This window comes from Vicia villosa, linkage group LG6 (assembly GCF_029867415.1).
Source record: "Vicia villosa cultivar HV-30 ecotype Madison, WI linkage group LG6, Vvil1.0, whole genome shotgun sequence".
NCBI lineage: Eukaryota > Viridiplantae > Streptophyta > Magnoliopsida > Fabales > Fabaceae > Vicia > Vicia villosa.
The window spans coordinates 134,353,751-134,377,105 of record NC_081185.1 but is presented as its reverse complement, the minus strand read 5'-3'; the positions used below and the strand labels follow the sequence as shown (position 1 = coordinate 134,377,105).

At 30.3% G+C, this 23,355-nt stretch overlaps 1 protein-coding gene and 1 long non-coding RNA gene across 4 annotated transcripts; one reads left to right on the top strand and one right to left on the bottom strand.

Annotated features, from left to right (window-relative positions):
* Window positions 1-5,730: 5,730 nt before the first annotated feature.
* Window positions 5,731-14,421, top strand: LOC131610101 (NAC domain-containing protein 21/22-like). The gene is made up of 3 exons (XM_058881969.1): window positions 5,731-6,022; window positions 8,392-8,657; window positions 13,668-14,421. Exons 1-3 carry the CDS (start codon window positions 5,854-5,856, stop codon window positions 14,118-14,120), a joined length of 888 nt encoding a protein of 295 aa, XP_058737952.1. The 5' UTR covers window positions 5,731-5,853; the 3' UTR covers window positions 14,121-14,421.
* Window positions 14,422-20,770: 6,349 nt separating this feature from the next.
* Window positions 20,771-23,009, bottom strand: LOC131612451 (uncharacterized). Of its 3 annotated transcripts, none has more exons than XR_009287380.1 (3): window positions 22,110-23,009; window positions 21,432-21,912; window positions 20,771-21,334 (listed from the first exon to the last, which is right to left on the bottom strand). It is a non-coding gene; the product is annotated as an uncharacterized LOC131612451 (long non-coding RNA). The 3 variants fall into 3 exon arrangements; XR_009287379.1 differs by having other exon boundaries at window positions 20,771-21,549; window positions 21,774-21,912; window positions 22,110-23,007; XR_009287378.1 differs by having other exon boundaries at window positions 20,771-21,912.
* Between the last annotated feature and the right edge of the window lie 346 nt (window positions 23,010-23,355).

Genomic DNA, 23,355 nt, shown 5'->3' with positions numbered 1-23,355 from the left:
GGAAGTTCTCAGTGTTGTCAGGCAAAACATGTGGCAAAGATGAAAAATTGAGTTGACTGACTTTTCACCACAGTTGAAAGTTCCAATAGTGGTAAAAAGTAAGGCTGACTAACTTTTCACCATGATTGGAACTTCCAACCATGGGGAAAGGGGGATGAATGACATTTTACTGCAGTTAGAATTTTCAACTATGATAAAATCTAGCGCGTTATCCAGTTTTTCACCACAACCTTAGAACAGTGGTGGAAAGTAACGCACTTTCTATCACATCATTCGTTACCACAGATAACCAACCATGGTGAAACTCTTTTCTCAATTGTGGTAATATATACTTTTTGTAGTAATGATTGACTCATGTACTTTCTCTAACTGACTTTAGAACCCTATCATCTACCTTAACCAATAGTAGATCGAATGCTTGTCTTGATTATGAGGTTGGTAGTGTTTGTGGTTTTCGATTCTCTCTTGGTGATTTGTTGGTGGTAGTTTTGGTAGTCTGAGCTCTAGCCTGAATTCTATAGGGTGGGTTTTGTAATTGCTTTGGCTTTTTCTGTATGGTTTTTTCAGACTTTTAGTTGTTGGTGTTTCTTTGGTTTTGGTTTTTGTTTTTGTTGTACCTTTGTGCTTCTTGTTGGTGATTCGTTTAGCACTTCTTTTACTAATTGATCTCTTCCTTATGTATTTCAGTGATTTTTACCTCTTTTTAAAATATTATTTTATCATTAAAAAAAGACTATCTTAAACAATTTGTATTTAAAAAAATTATTATATTCATTCTAAATAAATATATACTCATAATTAATGTTTAAAATATAACTCAATTTATTGTTTGACTCAATGGTAAAACATCATGCTCCCTTACTTGTAGATAAGGGTGACAAACTAACATATATATTATATGTCAAAAATCAGAAATAAACAAGGCAGTGCAAACAAAATAGTGAGACAGATAAGAAACCTTTGACTCGTCAAAAAACAACTTAAGAGAAATCAAAAATCTTAGTTAGGTCATATCAACCCGTTTTAACCTACGTCTTCAAAAATTCTAAAAATAAAAGACAAGACAGGCAAAGTAAAGGGTCGCAAGTAAACAAAAAAGCTTGGCTCGACCCGTTTAAAATGGCGGCCTAAATAGATGTTCGAAAGACTTAATCCGTATTACCACCCTTATTTGTAGGCATGAGGTTTGGACCCTAATAATCCCAAAGTCGTTAGGTTAAAAATTTGGTTGCACAATTTTTATTTTAAGATTAATTGTACTTGCTGTTGGTGATTTTAGTATCATCAATGCATTTTGGTAGTAATGTGATTTACTATAGGCCAATGCAATTATGCGTTAAGTTTGAAACGAGTTAGGGTAGTGCGGAGTGCACGCTCGTCGAACCAAACGCGTAATTGAATATGAATAATAGAAACGGGCATAACGTTTCGTTTGAATAGTTGCACCCGTTCCCAACGGACATAACGATTCGTTTGAATAGTTGCACCCGTTCCCAACGGACATAACGATTCGTTTGAATAGTTGCACCCGTTTCCGAAGAGGTGTGTCTGTTCGCTTCTATTATTGGTCTCCTATATAAGGAGTCTTTTGGTCTCGATTTGGAATACGAAATTACAGACTTCCTCTCTACATTCTGATCTGTTATCTATTGTCAGAAACAGATTGATTCTTCAAGAATTATCCCCGCAAAGATTTCGTGAACCCAGACAAGTATAGGGTCGAAATACTTTGTTCGGAAAGTGAACGAACACGATTCTTGAAGATATCCAGGATTATCACATATATCTCTAACACTTGCACGTGACTTATTATTATTATTATTATTATTATTATTATTATTATTATTACTATTATTATTATTATTATTATTATTATTATTATTATTATTTCGAAATCATATAATAGAAGGACCAATTTAAAGAGCCCATATGAAAGACAATTAACTAGGTTACCCCACAATGAACAATACATGCATGATTTTCTAGCTCTCATTCTTGTGATGGAGGAAGGAACAGATGGGACTTGCAATTTTATGATTGCCATTAAATTCTACTTCCAGCTACTATAATTATTTCATCTGTTTTGTTTAGAGCTGTCCATGTTCAACTTCCCCTCACGTGCTTCCCCAACACAATCTAATTCCTACTACTACCACTTCCTTTCATTTATTAATTTATCCAAAAGCAAAATCTAATTAACATTTAATTAGTTATTATAACTAAAAGTTAAATGTATCCAAAGTAAAACATGCAAGTAGATGAAACAAAAACTGCCACACGTCCAATGGAAATTGAATTAATGTATATGCATGAGATTTTGGGATGATTTACAAGTAAGAATTTATATTCAATGTATCCTAAGATTAAGTTATAAAATGAACTAATTAATGTGTACATCGATGGTAAACTAAAGCTATGAAAGATTTGGACTAGTTCTAATGAGGTTTTATAGCTAGCTCAACATTTTGGACAAACAATTCTCCTAAAAGAAAGCCTATGCTTTGTATCAAAGATATTTGATGTTGATTGATCGATCAATGTCGGTAGTAAAGTAAATTTTATCATTATACAAGATTATTATTGTTACACATGTACATTGGATTTGGAACTTTGTTAGATTTATTTATCTAAAGAATCTTATTTCAACGTCTAGACTTTAATATTATAGAGGTTAGAAATCTAATGTAACACTTTTTATTTATTTATTTATTTATTTATGAAAATGGTCAATTGAAAAGAAAAAAAAAAGAGTAAATAAGGGTGATTTGATGGAAAAAATAATAATTGAATATTAAAGAAGTTAAGAACTTAACTTTATTATGAGTATAATATTAGCAAATTAACAATATTAATATTGAATATTTTAAAAATAAAAATTATAAAATTTTAATTGTTTCAAAAATTAATTATTTTTATTAAATAAAAATACTACTACCTCTGTTTTTTTATTATAAGTCGTTTTAGACTTTTCACACAGATTAAGAAAAATAATAATTGTTGTATGAAAATGAGAAATTATGAAGGTTTTTACAAAATTATCCTTCATTAATGACATGTGAAAGATAAATTTATATAATTGAAAGGAGAGGGAATAATAAATATTTAAGGATACAATAGGAAAAATAGCATTGATTATTCATTAGAATTGTAAAGCGACTTATATTTAAATACAATTTTTTTTTCAAAACGACTTATAATATAAAACGGAGGGAGTATCTACCTAAGACTCATCTATTAGACCAAACACCCCGCATATCCTTTAATGTGACCATAATATCTTTATAGTTAAAAAACACAATTTTTACTATTGACAATATATATAATTTTTGGCTTTTTGTTAATTTTAGACTTTTACCGGAGATTTTAAAATTTATATTAAATATTTAAAAGTAAGTGTTTTTTAATTAAATTTACGCATTTAAATCGACAATTTTGTTAAACCATGTTTTTTTTACCAAATTTTTTAAATCGCCAATATCGACATTATGGATTTATACCTGCAATATAGAAATGTCAGATAAATTCTAAAATTTTGCTTCATTTTTACGGTGGTCATCCATGGGTCAAAGTTGGAGAAATTTTCTGAAGTATAGGTGCTTGATGAGGTTATGACGATTATTGTTAATGTTGGCTTGCTGTCGTTGGTTGATTGTTCGCTCACCATGCTCGACACACTATTGTTTCTCCATTTTGTTGAGCGATGGTATAAAGATATATCCTTTTTTCGTCTTCCATCTGGTGAGTTGATGATTACTCGGGATGATGTCTCCAGTCTGTTCCATACCCCTCTTACAGGTAACTTCTTCATCGTTCCGTTGATGAATCAAGGGATTTCTTGTAGAACTCTAGAGACATACCTGCGAGTTACACAGGGTTGATCTTGGATGAGTTTTTGGGCTAATAGGGGTGCTCACTTTTGTCTCTCTTGGCTTCAGGTTATGTATCCGGATCTAGTGAAACACTCTATGTATGCGATGATTGCTAGGGTATACATGTTACATCTTATAGGATGTACTATCTTAGCGGATAAATATCGGGTATACATCTATGGCAAATACATATCCCTGGTTGTTGACATTGTCAGTGGTGAACCGATATAGATTTTATTATTTTGTTCATTATTTATTGTGGCTGAAATTAATTTGGGTTTGCAAGGATTTATTTTTATATTATTTACACTTTATATTAATATTACATTAGATGAAAATTAACATCACATTATTGCGGGATGAACATAACTTAACATGTACATTGCTTGACATAACTTAAAAAGAAAATAACATGAACATAACTTAAACATTACTAGATGATTAAGTAAGTTTCAACATCTTCATAATATCGTCGACATATTTTTCAACTGTCGCATCCACCTCGATCTGATCATTTATTTCGTATTAATGATATCACTCCACATAACACTTAAACACTCTTAAACTCAAAATTGTTGAACTTCACTTTTTATTATCAATTGACGGTGAACGATACTTGATCTTAATCACTATTCTGATTAGCACAAGAGATTATCCAGTTTGGATTTCAGAGCATTAAGAGGGGTATCCTTTGTGAGCCTAAATCAATAGGAGGTTTTACGCTGTTGAAGTAGACATATGCGAGATATCAAAATTGGAACATTGAGAGGTGTTTTTATTAACAACATATATATAAGGCATATTTATACAAATTTTAAATTTTCACGGACTATACAAAATTGTTGGTGCATTCACAAACCTTCATAGTGTCAGCACAATCACAACCGTTTAAAAATAGCATTAATGAATTTTTAAGTGTGTAGGGAAATATGTGATATATGGGGTAAAAATCTACTAGATTTTTTACGATTGAAATAAAATTATACAAAATATTGTTAATAAAAAATAAGAGGAGTATTTTTTATATTATAAAAATATATTAGAGTGTCAGATACAATTGAGGGGATTTCAGATAAATATTTCTTCAAATAATTATTGTACACCTCTTGGCGTTGTCCACCATTGTAATTTCAAAAACATTTAATAGAATTATAATTTAATTATATTTTAAATATAATAAATAAAATATTTTTGAAAAAATAATATTAACAAATTTATTTAATACTATATTATGAATTCGATTAACATTGAGTAGGTATTTTTCAATTAAGATTATATTATTTTAAACAATTTTTAAAAAAAATATTAAAATTTACCAATCTATAGAGGTTTTACAAATATAAAAAACATGAAAAGTAAATTAACTATTTATATAAATATAATTAATTTTTTTAAGCACTTTAATTCTTTTTAAATAAAATAGAGTTGAAAACAACACAAATCCCTAATTTAAGATGTATAATTAGAAGCCATGAATGAGAGACCATAGTTAATTGAAGTGAAAATTCAACAAGTCTTAAAACTTAAAAATTAGAAGGCATGAATGAGAGACCATAGTTAATTGTTAAGCAACCCAAGTTGAGTCCAAAAGCTTAAGAATGTTTTTTTTTTAATATTAAAAAAAAGGCTATTTAGTTATCTTTAGATAATCTCCTCAAAATAATGGAAGAAAAGACACATTTTAATAATAAAAAGTGAAAAAAAGGAGCATTTTGGAGGGTTTGTATCTTTCTTACACATAGTTCTCCCCTTATTTGTTGAAAAAGGTTTCTTGTAACTTTGGTTTATCTTGAAACTTGCTACTATAACTAACCATTTTACACAAGCATAAACATATATTGTACTAGTAATTAAAATGTGAACCTCTCTTTATCTTCCTAACTATATATAAATACAAGGTACCAACCTTTCTGCCTACACCTTAATATTTCCAAACCTTCAATTATTATATACACATTATCCACACAAAAAATATTCATTCAACATGGGTTTGAGAGACATAGGAGCTTCACTTCCTCCTGGCTTTCGTTTTTATCCAAGTGATCAAGAATTGGTTTGTCACTATCTTTACAAAAAGATCACAAATCAACAAATTCTTAGCCATTCTTTGCTTGATATTGATCTTCACATATGTGAACCATGGCAGCTTCCTGGTAAAATTTTATTCATTTTCTCAATCTCCTTCATATACACCTTCATCTTAATTATTGATATAATTTTAATTACTTTTTTCATTAAATTTCTTGAAGATCTATTTTGTTTGTCATATGATTTTTTCCCTTTTGTTGTTTTCCTTTTGTTTGTGTCCTTGTTACAAGAAATAAAAAAACATAAGTTATTGTTTCTTCATAAACCTTTATTGTGTTTGTGTTGTCTTCTCCTTCATGAATACTCTGAATCTCTGTAAATAAATAAAATAATTAAAAATAATAATTTTAATAATGAATTTATGTATAAGATACATGCTTCATTAATTGATCTAGCTTTTCTCGTATAATTGTTTTTTGCCTTTTGTATATAGTTGTCTTGTACTATAATACATTAATGAAGCTGCAAATTAATGATGTTTTTTGAGTTCTACTCTCTACACGGTTTCTTCTCTGTCTTTTTCTTTTTATCTCATCAATTTTCTTTTTCCAGTTTAAACGGATTTAAAAAGCATTCAATTTATGAAGATAATATTTATCCTCTTCTAGTAAAATACAAATTATATGACAACAAAGATTTACTTTATTTTAATTCAAATACATCAATACATTACATAAATTATATTATAAAAGATTCTTCTTTTTGCACTACTAACGAATCAAAATCTACAATCACTATACACCATACAGTATTATTCTCATACCACAATATATATATATATATATATATATATATATATATATATATATATATATATATATATATATATATATATATATATATCCAATCATTAGAGTTTTTAATTTTTTTTACATCATGGGTCAGAATTAAATAATTTTTTTTTTGGTTTATAAATTGATTGTTTTGTGATTTAATTTTGTGAGTGGTTGGGGATATAAATGAATTCTGTTGAGATTTATTTTTAATGATATGTTTGAGAGTTCCTTCAATTTTACGTTTAAGATATATAAATTTTTGGCAACTATTATTATTTAATTGAACAAAGTTGACAAAGTAATACATTTTCATCAAGCAATCATAACTGTTGTCTTTAACAGAATTGTATTATTATACAAAAAAAAATTACGTGTATGAATAAATATACATACCCCTGAATTTTAACTTTGTTTGATATGACTCTCTATCTATATGATTATGACTAATTATCATTTACTATTTTTTTAGATATGTCACTGTTACTGTCTCCCCTCATGATTAAAGATATGAAAAGTTAATTTTTATACATAAAAAGACCTATGCATGATTTTATTTATCTGAAGATTAATTATTAGTTCTTGTTCACTTATAAACTATTAATAGTATTTCTTTAATTGTTTGAACTGAATTTTATTTTGTTTTATGAAACTATGAAGGCAAGTTCTTATGATTAAGTCGGTTGTTTTAGAAAAAAAATTGTTTTAAATTAATATTAATACTGTTTTTTCTTTTTTAGTAGAAATATATTTTTTATTCAATTTTTGTTTTTTAATCATTATTAATAAATTACTTTCATAGCATAATATTTTATCAATAATTAATAAAGATAATTTAATAAAGATATTATGACTATAGACTATTTTATTCAACTTTTTAATATAACATTTTTCGAAAACATTCATTTTAAAATATATGGAGTATTACTTTCCTTATTGTAAATTTTAAATTGAATAAGCGATATATCTAATTTATATATAGATTAGATATATTTGTAATTTAATAATAAAAAATGGATTGAGCAAAATGGTTTACCACACGAGGCTTCTTAAAATATTATCAGGATTAAATCGTGAAAATAGAATTTTTTTTGTTTCGTTACGGTTAAATTATTGCTAATCATAGTTAAACTAAACTGTAACTAATCTATATAAAACCTCTAAAAATTGGAGAAAACTTTGATCAAAATCATCTTTTATTTTTAGAAATTATGTTTAAAAAATTCAATTTAATTACACTTTAACTATTAACTATGACAAAATGAATTATAACAAATAGAGAAATTCATTTAACTACGATTTGATTACAATTTAATTGTAACAAAATTTTAAATCATATACAATACTTCACCTTATACTTGTTAATTATAGACCTCGGAGTGATTTTAAAACTTGAAAAATTACTAGAACTCAACTGTGGTTGATGTCATGAAACACGATGTTGGTGTCATCTTTGTCTGGCAAAATTTGGAAACCTGAAAAAAATCGATGTCATAATGATCAAGATGACATGTGATTCAAACACAATTATTACTTCTAAAAATGAATTACTACTATTATACTACCTCACCTTATAGTCACGTGCTGTCAATATACAGTTATTGGAATTTATTTATTACACTGAAACTGACCCATCACGTGGTTGATATATATGCATGCAGAGGTGGCAAAGCTTAATGCAAATGAATGGTACTTTTTTAGCTTTCGAGACCGTAAATATGCCACTGGATTTAGAACAAACAGAGCAACTATATCTGGCTATTGGAAAGCAACTGGGAAAGATCGTGTTGTGTTGGATCCAATGAGTGAAGAGGTTGTAGGGATGAGGAAGACATTGGTGTTCTATAGGAATAGAGCTCCAAATGGAATCAAGACAGGATGGATTATGCATGAGTTTAGGTTGGAGACACCACACATGCCTCCTAAGGTTTGTTTTCTATCATATCTATCAATCTAACCTTGTTTTTTCTTAATGTCACGAAGATGTCGTGAATTTAAACATGCGCCTCTCTATGTGATGTATCGGTATAACTATTATTTGAATTGACTTAACGGAACATTTTGAAATAATTTTTATATCTAATATATCTACACAACTACTCCCTCCAGTCTGAATTATAGGTAAATATTCTCTTTTTAAATTCATTAAATAATGAATGTATCTAGTCTACATAAACGATCAGATACGTTCATTATTCAATTAATTTAAAAAGAGAATATTTACTTATAATAATGGTCAGAGGGAGTACTAATTAAACTGTCTTAACGTCTTAACAGATCATTATGAAAAAAAAAACATCTATAAAGTTTCACATTGATTACATAGAACTAAAAATATTCTATAAATATTAAAACAAAGAATTTTTAAAATTTTAATGGTACTAAGTACGACATTGGATTTTTTATTTATTTATAATATTGGTTATGCAATTGGATATGCACGAGATACATTTAAGGGACATTTTATATGTTAGGTGATGTTATATTCTAATGTCCAATTTGACTCATGCATATCCAAATTGAGAGGGAGGTTTATGCATACATAATATAGATTGGGTTCATGGCTAGAGCGTGGAGAGTTGTGTCTGATATACAAGTAATAAAATTATACAAGTAATAAAAATAAAAATTATTTAACATATGTATGTAATGGGGTGTGGGGAATAGAATAGGTAACTTGAATAAAAATTAATAAGTGAAGAAAACTGCATAAAGTAATAAAATATTTAATTTATTGTATGTATATAGAGAAAATATATATAAAAACACTGTATGAAAAACCTGTATTAACACCGTTATTTTTAAGGTAAATTCTTAATTCTCATGAGTTTTAGCTGGGTATTTTTAACCAAAATTTATTTAATTTATTTTAATATAGTCGAAAAAGTAACAAAGAGTATAAGAATGCTCGGAAAAAAAGAACTATCAAACCAAACATCTAGGAGGAACAAAAAGCGGCCCAAGAAATTCTGAAGCTTGTCCTAAATCCTCATACCAAAATAGATCTATGGAGAGAGCAACTGAAAGAATGAAGGCAAGAACACCTACACATAACCAAAAAAAAAGGCCATATAGCCACCCACTAAATCCAAACCTACTAGCCACTTAAGTGGGCCTCTCTCCCAATTTACAAGAGACATGACAAAATCAGAAGCATGTACATGAATCCACTTCTATGTTAAACTAATAATCATAGACACCTATTATTAACTTCAAGCTTTCCCTACCAAAAAGAACTTTGTTCCACATATTCTAAATAATCCTGACCATAGAATGTTAGATCGAGCCCAAAAACGCCTGTTTTTCAATACTAAAACTCTGAAACATTTGAAAAACCCTTAGAATCGAGTGTGTTGAGGCCTCAGCCACCCAATCTACTTAAAAAAGCTACACCATATGGAAGAAGCAATCTCACACAAAACAAAAAGATGGTCCACCGCTTTGCACCTTAGAAGATTATGCAATGTCGGAAGCCTATTCTGAATGAGCTGCCAAGAGAACACCACCGCTTTAGATGACACTCAACTCTCTTCCAAATCCTAGATAACCATAACACCGTACTCTCAAACTTATCTTCCTTGGCCTCAAAAAAAGCGAAAAGGTTATCATAACTAAGACTAACCGAGAAACCCCTAACTTGGTATAGCTTTCACACTCATGTGTAACCTCGACCACGGCTAACAACCCCCTGGAAAAGAGCAAGAAAACCATCAAGAAGCTCATCCTCCTCCAAGACAAAGAAGATTCGCTTCCACCAAAACTCTAAACCCTAACATCCATTTCCCAAACACCCAAGGAACTCACAACATGAGAATGTTACTCCGAGATAAGAAAAAACCTCTCAAAGGAAACACGTGTGGGGATAGTCCCCACCTAGACATCATGCCACAACCTTGTCTTCTAGCGGATACCCTAGAAAAGAAACATTTTTCACCAATGAGACACCCTCTGAAGGCGCCCCACCATCCCTTCAAAGAACCAAACTCTCGAGGCCCATACATCTTCTTACTAATTTCTCTCTAAAGCGAAGACAAATCCAAAAGAACTCTCCACTTTCACTTACATAACAAAGCAAGATTAACAAAGATCATTCACTCCCAATCCACCGGCCATTTTTGGCTTTACACATATCATCCCACTTCACCTAATACTTTCTATAGAGCCCCTACCCTCCTTAAAAAAACTGCCTTTGCAAACTAACCAACTTATTCCACATTAACATTGACATCTTTATAAAAGACAGCAAGAACACAAGCAATGTGAGTTACATCTTTTATACATTCAATATTTTATTGATTTATAGGTGATGTGTGACTTACCACTCACAATAGATTCCAACAATATAGTCCTCACCAAGTCGGATCATTTACCACTAACACTTGAATTCAAGAATCTCTCTTGCCAATGTGAGCCTGTCATCTGCTATAGTCCCACCAAGACAAACCACTTTACCACCCACACTTGAATTCAACAACCTCTCTTGCGAATATGAGCCTCTAACTTGCTATAGTACCACTAAGCTAACCCACTTTACCAATTACACTTAAATTCAACAATCTCCCTTGAAAATGTGGGCCTCTCACATGTTATAGTCCCAAATAAGCTGAGCAAATTTACCACTAACACTTGAATTCAACAATCTCCTTTCTAAATATGAGCCTCCAACCTATTATAATCCCAGTAAGCCAGATCTCTTTACCACTCACACTTGAATTTAACAATCTCCATTGCAAATGTGAACTTCTCACCTGCTATAGTCTCCACCAAGCCGATCAACTCTACCATTCACACTTGAATCCCACATACTTCCTTGTAAATATGAGTCTCCATCTGCTATAAGGCCGCCAAGTCTATAACCAATTTTCCATTCACACTTGAATTCAACAATCTCCCTTATAAATGTGAGTCTCTCACCTCTTATAATTCCCACCAAATTGAATATAATCTATGATATCATTTGTTGGAGAATTCAGAGGAAAAGAGGGCAACAATGTAACCAATGCTCTAAGATCAAAAGTCAAGAAGATACAACATCTCAACCCAAAATCTTAAAACATTATGTATATCAAAAATATTTTTATAAATATAATATTTTATCCATTTATAAATAATGTGAGATTTAATTACTCATATTTAAACCGACAATTTCAACCACTAGTGTGAGTTTTCACCTCCTATAATAAAATTCAATGCATAATTTATATGAGTTATCTCTCTTTATATATCAAACATTTTGTCATTTATGAGTGGTGTGTGACTTGATCACTTATAATTAATCTAACAATGTCTTTCACAAATAAGTTTAGCACAATCCAACTAAAATTCAGAATACTCAATTCTGTTATATAGCAAGTTTTTTTTTTTTCATTTATAGGTGTTAGGAGATTTATTCCTCACATTTAGACTCAAATATAAAAGTGGGAAAAAAGAACTTTTCAAAGCATAAAATCTATGAAATTTGATTCATTTGAAAATTATGAGTGATAGGGGTAGCTTGTGGCCGAGACAACGAGGATAGAGTGATATAAGAATATTATGAGTTGTAGTTAATGTCAATGACAAAAATAACAACTAATTAACATTTGTCATTTTAAAAAGATAGTTATTTTATAATAGCCTCTTTGTCACAAACTATAATCACTCATCGACAAATGTCTCTAAATATATATTATATTTTATATTATAGTTTAAATTTATTTTATTTATTTTCCAATTAGAATTTTGACTCATATTATTATTATTTTTAGAATATAAAAAAATCAATATTAAACACAACAGTAAATAAAATTAGTTTCATTCACACACTACCAAATTTTTATAGGAGGAGTATTTATATAAATAGAAAAAGTATAAAATTAATTTATGCAATGTGATTAGGTAAAGTAGTGGGGAATATATATGTATCTCACTACTATACATTGTAGGATATGATATGACCAAACAAGTTATAGCATATATTCTCCCAAAAATGGACATGACATATTTTCCGAATTTTCTGTTCACTATATAAATAGTATAATCTAGACTTAACCCACTTTGCCATTAGAATGAGAGAGGGAGAGAATTAACCCTGCTTGTTAATTAAGAAGAATTGGCTTAAGGTATAGTAAAACAAATAGTTTAGAAGTTGGTTTTTGAAAGATTTTGAAGTGAAATATTTTGCAGAGTTGCATCTATATTTTTAAATGAGTTTGACATTTTATAAAAAAAATAAAACTAATATACTATAGCATATAAAATTATATTATTTTTAAAAATTTTAAAATTATCAAACATATTTTAAGATATAGACGTAATATTCTAAAGTCTATACTTTTAAAATTCTCTAAAAACCAACTTCCAAACATACTTTAAGGTTATGTTTAAGAGTTTAGATGGGAAGGGAGGAGAGGAATTTTAAAAAAATAGAAGGATGAGTGGAAAGTATTAAATAATTTTGGTTGGGAAGATTTGCTTTTGTTCATAAGAGCAAAAATCACCTAATATGAGAAATTCAACATTTGTATTAAAGAAAAGTTTTGGAGGGTTTACATAAATTTTTAAAATATTTTTTATGTTGTTAAAGTATTTGAAAAATTAAAAATATAAACAATCTTTTATCATTCTATAAAAAATCATTTTTTTTAAATGTTAAATATTTTTTTAAAATTCATTTTCGAAGTCTTTTCCTCCCCTCCTCTCCAAACTCTCCGTTAAAAGATAACATTAATCTTTTTCAATTTAATCAAATGTTGTATGTTCAAATCAAAATTTGAAAATACAGGGTGAGGGTAGTAATTCTTCTGGTATGGAATAGTTGAATTAAATAAATATAGATTTTGTTCTAAAATCCAATCTTAAGTGTATTCTTGGTTTGAAGATAAAGTTGATTTACAAGTATATTTTCTTGTTGAGGTGTATTTATGTTAATTAGGTCAATTTTTTGTTGATATAACAGGAGGACTGGGTATTGTGTAGAGTCTTTCACAAAAGCAAAGAAGACAACAATTCAAAACTGAACACACAAGAATTCATATATGAGACAACACCTCCATCCCTAACATTGATGTCATCATCTCCAACAAATTACCAAACCATCCCTACTGGCTATAACAGAATTGATTCTTTTTCTTCCTCCATGACAACACTTCATCATTTAAATCCAAACCAAAACAATAATTCTTCCATCATCAATAATCTCTTTCAATATTCTCCTCATACAAATAATAATAATAATAATAATAGTACCATTACTCAAATTAGTTCCAAATGTGATGATGAATATGGATTCTTGTGGAACATGGATTTGGAAGAAAATAGCTTAGAAGATGGTGTGGCTTCAAACATGGACGCAATAAGATTCGAGGTTGATAATAATAATACTACTACTAATAATATGGTTTTACTATAAGGATGTGTTATAGTATATGTACATTTATAAGGTTCTTTATTATCTCATAAATTATTTAAAAAATATTCATTTATTTATGAATGTATGTATGTATTTATGGTGTTTGGCTTTAAGAGGCAAAGACACACGCTGGATTGGGATTTGATGTTTCAAGATTGGTTATATTTATGTAATAAGAGGATAATATATAGTGTGGCCAATTAGGTTTTCCTAAGTATATTATTTCTGTAAGTCAATAATAATATCATTTGTATTGTTGAATATTTACAATAGTAAATGTTTATATATTGTGTTATTTTCATCATTATTTCATTGCCTAAAATAAAGCATTATTCCATTCGGTACAGTAGTCATAAATATGTGCATGAAGTAGCAGGGACAGGCATGTTGTAAGATCCCCTTGTGAGACTAAAATTTCACATGGCTGAGTTGTTTAGATTATTATTTATTGCAAAAAGTTGAAACAGATTTTACAACCATATATTAGCACTACTACAAAACGCGCAAACAACAACATCAAGGTTATAACAGCTTCATATACACTGTCGCAATAGGTTAAAATTTTCATGTCCGATGAATATCTAGAAATATAAACAGTTATCTAACGACGGTTTCTTTAAAAACCCGTGGTAACAAATTATGTATAGCAAGCTTCGATTTCCAGCAATTGCTTTTATTTTTATTTTTTAGAGTACATTATGCGTGTGTCACTTAAGTCTATTATTTAAAACATAAATTGAAAATGATTTAATAACTGTGGACTCAACCAACCGTTGTTAGAGGATTTAAATTTCCACTACGGTTGCATTGTCCAACCGCGATTAAAGGGTTTTCTGATAAATTAAAACTAAACTTATTCATTTCTTTCATAAGATGCCCTAGGCGAACAAGTGAACCGGAGACGTCAGCAGTGGCGTAAGATTCATTTGTAGCTCAAATCTTCACCCTCTTCGTTCATTTGAATCGCAAATCTTCAACATCTTCATTCCTTATGTGAATAAGATTCTTTAGCTTTGAAGTACAATACTCTTCATCTTCGGGTTTCATTCCTTTTTTCTAGGTTTATGTTGCTTTCTTCATATTTCGTTCATGTTGTATATACTCAAGTCTGTATGAGAGTACATGTTTCATATGTTTTAGGTTTAGATTTGCATATGCATATGGTTTATGTTTAGATTTGCATATGCTTTAGTTTTTTTTATTAGATTTTGGTGTGGCATTCACATTATTATTCGTGTATAAATTTCAGAATTTGTTATGGATCGTAGTTGGATGAAAGCCGATAGATTAGGTCTGGTTTATGAGAAAAGAGTTCTTGAATTCCTTGAATACGCTGATAAAAATCTTCCTGACATAATAATGGTATCTTTTATTGTCTTTGTGTTGTTTGCACGAATATAAATAAAGGTACAAAGGAAGAAATACTTCATCACCTTTGTTGTGATGTTATATGTCAAAATTATATAATATGGACGTGGCATGGTGAGGTTGATAAAGAGGGAAGTCGGGCATCACAAAGTCAAAGAGTGGATGAAGATGAATATATGGATGATCGACTGGAGAATATGTTTCATGATTTTGAGGAATCTTCTTTTAAGAATGCTCATATTTATGATACTTTATGTAGTGATAAAGACACCCCTTTATATAAGGGGTGCACAATTTTATACGATTGTTGGTGGTGTTAAATTTATTTAATTTGAAGACATAAAATGGATGGTGGGATAAAAGTTTCACAGTTTCTAAGCAAATGTTACCAGAAGATAACAAATAGTCGGACCGTTGCTATGAGGCCAAGAAGATATTGTGTTCAATGGGTTTGGAGTATATCAAAATACATGCTTACCCTAATGATTTCATATTATACAGGAAAGAGTATGAAGACTTGTATCAATATCCGAAATATGGTATGTCGCGTTGAGCCAGCAAACCTTAGGCTTGGACTTGACACTGATAGAATGAACCCCTTTGTTAATCTCAGCACTATCATTCTTCATGGGCTATTCTTCTCACTATTTACAACCCATCTCCTTGGTTGTGCATGAAGCGCAAATATACATTGTTAAGTATGATTATTTCTGGACCATGACAACCTAGTAAAGACATAAATGTTTATCTAAGTTCATTAATTGAAGATTTATTACTCTTGTGGGATGAAGGCGTTGAAGTTGATGATGCATTTTCTGAGAAAAATTTTAAGATGCGACGTTAATTGTGTTATTTAATAAATTAACACAAATATAATTTATTTGATTAAATATTATTTAATTAAATAAATTAGAATTGAAAGTTAATTAAATTAAATATGATTTAATTTAATTAATATTTTATTTTATTTAATTAAAAGAGTTTAGTTAAATATAATAATATTTTATTTTAATAAAATAGTTTAATTAAGATTTGGCTTATTTCCAAAATCCAAAATAAAAGCGCTAGGATTTTAGTCACTCTCTATAAATAAAAGAGATATTTTACCTATCAATCTTAATTGTCAATTTTTTCAGAAGACAACTAACACCACGTTCCATTTTATACTTGTGTGGACTATGTAGAAACATCAGTATCTTCTTTCTTTCGTGATTAAATATAAATCACACTTCAAGAGGTGTTTTTTGAATCCTTATTTTGATGTTTGATTTATGATTAATGATTTAATCAAGATCCATTCATGGGAATTGTTCCATTAAGTGGATCAAAATTTTGAAAAGCTCTATTAAATTGCATTCACATAATAACATGTAGGCATGACATATTTCATAAGAGTTGTACCCACCATAATTTTTGCAAAGAATCCAAAGTATGTATCAGAAAAACTTCTATTAGACTTGGAATTCAAGATTCTCACACACATTAAAAATCTAGAAGTTAAAGACCCTTCAAGCAATGATGTATTTATTTTTTTTCAACAATTGATAAAAACATATTGTGCTTTCTCATTAAGGAGCTCTTCTGCATCAAAAATATTGGGTTCATCATAAGACACATTTATTGTTTCTCATCTTCCATATATGATTGACTACTTGAAGCATGTGTGTTAATCTTTGGTTCAATATTTGATAGTTGTTCTCCATTAGTTGTCAAAACCCAATGATTTTCTATAAAATTTGTTCTCTCTCTAAATGTTATTTCACTTCTTCGGGATCACTAATGATATGCTTACAACTAAAATTTTAACACGAACATTATACTCCTCCTTTGCTTCAACAATATTCTTGGGAAAATCCGAATGTGATAAACCATTTACCTCATTCCTTATAATATGGTTTCAACCTCCTTCTTCCTACATACGTTATATCGAGCATCCAATTGCAAATATACGGGGGAGAAAGATTATTGTGTGTTTTGAAACTGCATGTCCCTAATACATTCAAAGGAAAAACCACAATACGGTCGTTATGTTGTTTTTCTTATCGCTTTCGAGTTTTGTTTATTGAGTCTTGATCTGTTTTTATCATGCGTAAATCAAATATTATATTTGAGCTTGATCATTATGCGTTTAGTCAATTGCGTGAGTCAGTGGAACAAGAACCATATGTGTGTTATTGGTTCAAGTTAGGTGGAAATAAAAATTGTAAAGTATTTTGAAAACTATGAAAATTTGAGATTTTGTGTGCATGATTTGCATCATGTACATATACTGACTCGAATCAAAATGAATAGAGGAAAACCAAACTTTTTCAAAAGCTCTTACTCAAATCAGCATTTTAACTTGATTTGAATCAGACTACTTTGTGATAAGAGTCAGAAGTTGTACCTAATTCGAATCTACCAGATCTGATTCACCTCTGCTTCATTTGATTCAAATCGGACTTTACATTTGACTCAAATCAATCCAGTTTTCACAGTTCTCATTTTGGCTCAATATAAATTGATTTGAATCATACTTTTCACTTGATTCAAATCACATGCCTTCTGACTCGAATCAGACTTTGTACTTGATTTGAATCAGACGAGAAATGGGTAAAAATATTTATATTTTCTTATTCCACTTCATTGGCTCATTTGACTAAAATCATGAGGTGTTCTTAACTCGAATCTAACTAATTGTTTCCATCCACTTTTATGCTTAATCTCAAGCATATATAAATTCATTTTGTCATCTCATTTCCAAAAAACATCTTTAGCGAGTTTCATAATCTTCATTGTGATTTTTGTGAAATCAACACCCTCTCGTTTTTTAAAGTTAAAAAACTCTTGCAAACGAATGTCTTTTATCTTTAACCTCTGGTTTTGATTTCAGATCTTGATGAGAGATTTGTAATTGATTGATGGAGCAGATGTCTTAAAACTAATTGTTCTTGAAGGTTTGGTTAAGATTTTCAGAAAGCTTGCAAGATTGAGGTCGTTGTCATTGGTGCTAAGAAAATCTAATGAAAAGAAAGAGTTCTTCTCTCCAAGTGACCTTGGTAATGACTATGTGGAAGGCTACGAACAAGGTGGAGTTCTTCTCAAATATTTAAGATCATCGCTCAAGAAAGCGGTGGGATCAAGGGTGATTTCCACACACGAAGACAATGAGCAGATTGGTGAAGCTTGAAGATTCAAGAAGCGTGAATCAAGTAAAGATTACATAAGAGGGTTTGGCATGACGTTGTATACAAGTCAAGATCTAGTTAGTAGATTTAGTTTTCTCAGCATTGTTGTGGACTAGTTATTGTATAAACTCTTGCAATATTTGTCAAAATAAAAAGGAATAAAACAGGTTCCACTGGAAAACCATTGAAGAGTGGAGTAGGCAAAGCGAGGACAAACGCCAAACCACTATATATTTCAGTGTACTCTCTCTCTCTCTCTCTCTCTCTCTCTCTCTCTCTCTCTCTCTCTCTCTCTCTCTCTCTCTCTCTCTCTCTCTCTCTCTCTCTCTCTCACACACACACACACACACACTTTTGCATTTAATTTTTCGTAGGATATTGCATGGTTAGGTTTTTAATTCTTAGCATAGTTTATTGTTTATTCAATTGGTAGCGATTTATGTAAGGTTAAGTTTTGTTTGAATTGGTGCCTAGTTGAGCTTTAGTGGTGATTAAATTTTAAAAAACTATTAAGGTTAGAATCCATTGATATTGAATAATTGTATAAACACAGCTGAATCAATTAATTACCTTTTGTGTTTCATAATAAACCATCATTGGTATTTGTGAATTGAATAAGTGTTAACGTGATCAAATTCCAATAAAAGTACAATCTTTCAATTTTTGCTTCAAACCTTTCGCGCATACTTTTCTAGAACCTCTAATAATCCATTTCGAAGAATTAGTCTAATAAATATTTTAAATATTCTATTCTCCCCCGCTAAACAATTTAATTGATCCATATTCTCAACCAACAATTTACATCAAAAGTTAGTTTTTTAATTGTATCTGATCGATTCCAAAATTTTAAAAATATAACTAACGATGGCTATTTAAAGAAAAAGGTATAATAGAATACTTGTTTTTAAAGGGAGCTGCTATTAGTAAGTTTTGTTAGAAACTACATTAAAAATAGGAGTAATTTAGATATTGAGTTGGAAAATTGGAATAGTGTAGTAAAAGTTTCCCATATCTTCTACTCAAAAATCAATCAATTCAGCCAATCCCTTCTATAAAAGAAAACATCATAATAATCTGTATATGATATGCACATTTCCGTATTAACATGCCCTGGCCCATGTGTAGAAACTATGAATACTGGCATCTAATATTTTTCTCAATATATACAGCTATGTATTTAGATTATTGGTAGGGTAGATGTCTTAATCGTCAAACAAAAATTTTATAAAACAAATAATTAAGCATATAGTACATTCGAAGCATGCATGCAAAAGAATCCAAAAGTTTGATGAATGATGCTTTGAGTCATCATTGTTGACCTATGCTACCTCCGCTGCCCCTCCAATCGTTCTCAACTGGAATCTTTTGTCTAGTCATGCATTTTAATAGGCATGCATGGATTTGACGTATAATTTGATATTCCTAACCTATGGTAGTATATTGTATACGTGTAATTTGCATTTAGTGAAATGCATACATGGAAAACGTTGATTGGATATGACAAGTTGAAAAAGACATGCAATTTGACACGCAAGTGTACATAAATCTTATATAAAACTAGTGGGAAACCCGTGCGTCCGCACGGGTTCTGGTGTGTTGGACCGAATTTATCAAATATAGTTAATATTAAATAATAAAATCGAAAAGTTTTTTATATCAAATTAAAATATAGAAGTTTTAATCTTTACACATTAATATTAAATTGATAAAACCTATACAATTCAACAATATAGAAGTTTTTGTGTTTATAAAAATATATAATTCAACAATATATCTTTTTAGATATAACCTATATAAATTACATGTATAAATCACCACTTTATAGATCATCACACACTAGTCACATGTATGTTCTCATGATAATTAACATCACCACTTTTCTCACTTCTCACTAACCTAAAGTTGAAGTGTTAACTTTACAAAATCACTTCTCTCCACTGTACCAGAAAGAATTTGCTATTGTTTCAGTGAACTTCACATCTTCATATCTATATATTCTATTTCAATATAGAACTTAATAAAAGAATGGCTTTGAAAAAAAGAGGGCATTAGAGAAAATTTGCTCATACGCATCAACTTCAAACTTCTGCTTGAATGATGACAAGTTTGATAAAATTCAGAAAATTTGCTGCTCTTTATTCACATGCAAGAGCATAGGAATCTGTTCTACACAACACAAACCATGCATGCATGCAATATAATATTCCAAAGGAAAAGAAAATTAATTATAGTTGAAAAGAATAAATGGCAAAATATACTCCATCTTCTTGAGCAGTAGCGCCGATAGAAGAGGGTATTGGTAACCATTGGAAACTTGAATGTTCTTCACTAAATTTGGATGTTTTCTGTGTAGCATCTACTACTAAATTTGAATGTTCTTCTGCACTACCTCACAAGGATGCTTTAGTAACTAAATTCTAAAAAGGAGTAGAAAGCCTTTTCCAAACATAATTCCCAGGATTTTAAAGGTGAAGTAAATATAAATACTTAGGCTACCTTGCAAATCCAAAGTTAACGATGGGTTGTAGACTCGAAGTTGCGACGTTGTCGCAGCAGAAAAGTTGCTACTGATATTCAGCTAGACAGTACCCTCGACACAACATTCCACGTCGAAATCTGTCCTTTTTTCGGATCTCCAAAAATCGTCTCAAATAGTTCATTTGTCGGTTGCAAATATACCTGTAACATAACCATGTTATAGTTATTATTCATCAAGATTATACATGAACAGACAAACTAACTCCACAAAGTAGCAGCCTCCGACTATTGCTTCAACCTAGAGTTTGACACCGCAGCCAACTTCTTCGCCACATTGATAAAATTGCTGAACCCAAAGTTTAACACATTCACAACCAACTTCTGCATCATTTGTGTCTTCTAAAACACCCTGAAACCTAGCAGAAAAAATAAACCACAAACATTTAGAAAATATGGTGTCTTGCCACACCGCGATCCATAGAACATTCGCTTCGTGTCGCAAAGGCTAAAGATCTTGAATTCATGATTGATGCAGCCATATCAGTAGATGAATCAAATACAAAAGCTCATGATTTTCTTACAGGAGCGGAGACAAAGTTATTGAAAGGATAACTTTCTTGAACATGTTGTTAGAACCAACCTTTCTCGCAACCCAAGCTCCCAAAGCGAAATTTCACTGTTGTTAGAACCATCTACTTATGAAAAAATGCAGTCATATAATACTTGAAAGGATTTTAATGGAGAAACATTATAAGTGAAATATCAGCCCACCAGGCCACCTGTAATAGCCAATTAATATTGTGTAAGATTTAATGAATTTTATTGATCAGTTCAAGAGACATAATAATATTGCAATACCAGCTGCTTCTCAAAAATTTGGGTTTCGATTCTGATAACGACAAAAAGAAGAAAACATTATACATATATACATACAAGAAGTAAGACATAACCATTATACATACTTCGCTGTTGGTACCTCATAATTTGTTCGCAAGATAGTTTTGCGGCTCTATTGGTATTTTCGGAGTGGAATTTTGGAATGTCTTGTCTTGAACGTGACATATGTCTCTTGACAGCAACCTTTACATTGTCTTTAAGTACTCATTTGTAAACCATACCAAATCTACCAGACCTGATAATCAAGTTTCGAACGAAATTGTTTATTATATTGTCTTTACATTGTTCATTCAACAAAATTATCATACTTCCATAGAATAATACACCAGCATATATGTCTCCATCGCTCACGGAATCATGGTGTTTTTGAGTCGGTAGCAACCAAAGAAATCTTAAGATGAAAAAAAAAAGGAACCACATTAGCTATATATTTGTGTGAAGTTTTAACAAAGTGAAAATGTAAACATTGTTCAAATCAAACCTACTTGGAAAAGTTTAAAGATGTGAACCAGTCAGAAAATGTGAAAATATAAACCAAAAAAGAGACAATTATTCCGCAGAAGATGCAGCAACAAATGGACATGGTAGAAACGATACCGATATATCTAACACATGAATTAATGTGGTTCTGCATATTTGAGATTCAGTTGTCATGTGAATCATTCTCATTGAAAATGAAACATCAAAAGAGAATCAAAATTAAGACCCTTGTGGGGTTGGGACGACGTAGAGCCCCGGGATTTCCCGTCGTGACTGAAAAGAGTTCGCGATACTAAGTCTAACCGAAATTTTAGAAGATTTCATCGTTCTCCAATGCTTTTGCATATATATATCGTCGGAACAATGATATGTATATCACTTATCTGCTAGCGCAAGATTTCATTGCAGCAAAAAGTCATATTTAGTGAAATTAATACTTATCTTTTTTTCATGCCGACATCAGTTACACCATCACCTCTTGATAATGCGCGCGGTCCCCCATTTCATTCTTTCACCCACCTTGTTACCTGTTAGCAAAAGATTGAGGGATGAAGACGCAAACAAATAATAACATCAACATAGAGCCATGAATGTAGTAGTGACATGAATGTAGTAGTGAAAAATTGTATTTGACAAATTCAATTATTTTCAAATTTTAGCAAGATGATAAAAGCCATATCAAAGAGACAAACCTTATCCTCTACCTGCTTATGAAATCTTCATGTTCTAATCCACACAAACAACTTAAATAATATGCAGATCCATTGACAGTAACTCTATGTTGGAGTGACTTTATTGACACAATCCTTTAGATCCTATGGAAAAGAAAACTCTTTGCGAAACTG

Excerpts from the sequence above, each read along its gene's own strand:
- LOC131610101 (XM_058881969.1), top strand. The coding sequence starts at position 5,854 with ATGGGTTTGAGAGACATAGGAGCTTCACTTCCTCCTGGCTTTCGTTTT. Across the intron at positions 6,023-8,391 it reads TGAACCATGGCAGCTTCCTG|AGGTGGCAAAGCTTAATGCA; the intron begins GTAAAATTTTAT and ends ATATGCATGCAG. Across the intron at positions 8,658-13,667 it reads CACCACACATGCCTCCTAAG|GAGGACTGGGTATTGTGTAG; the intron begins GTTTGTTTTCTA and ends TTGATATAACAG.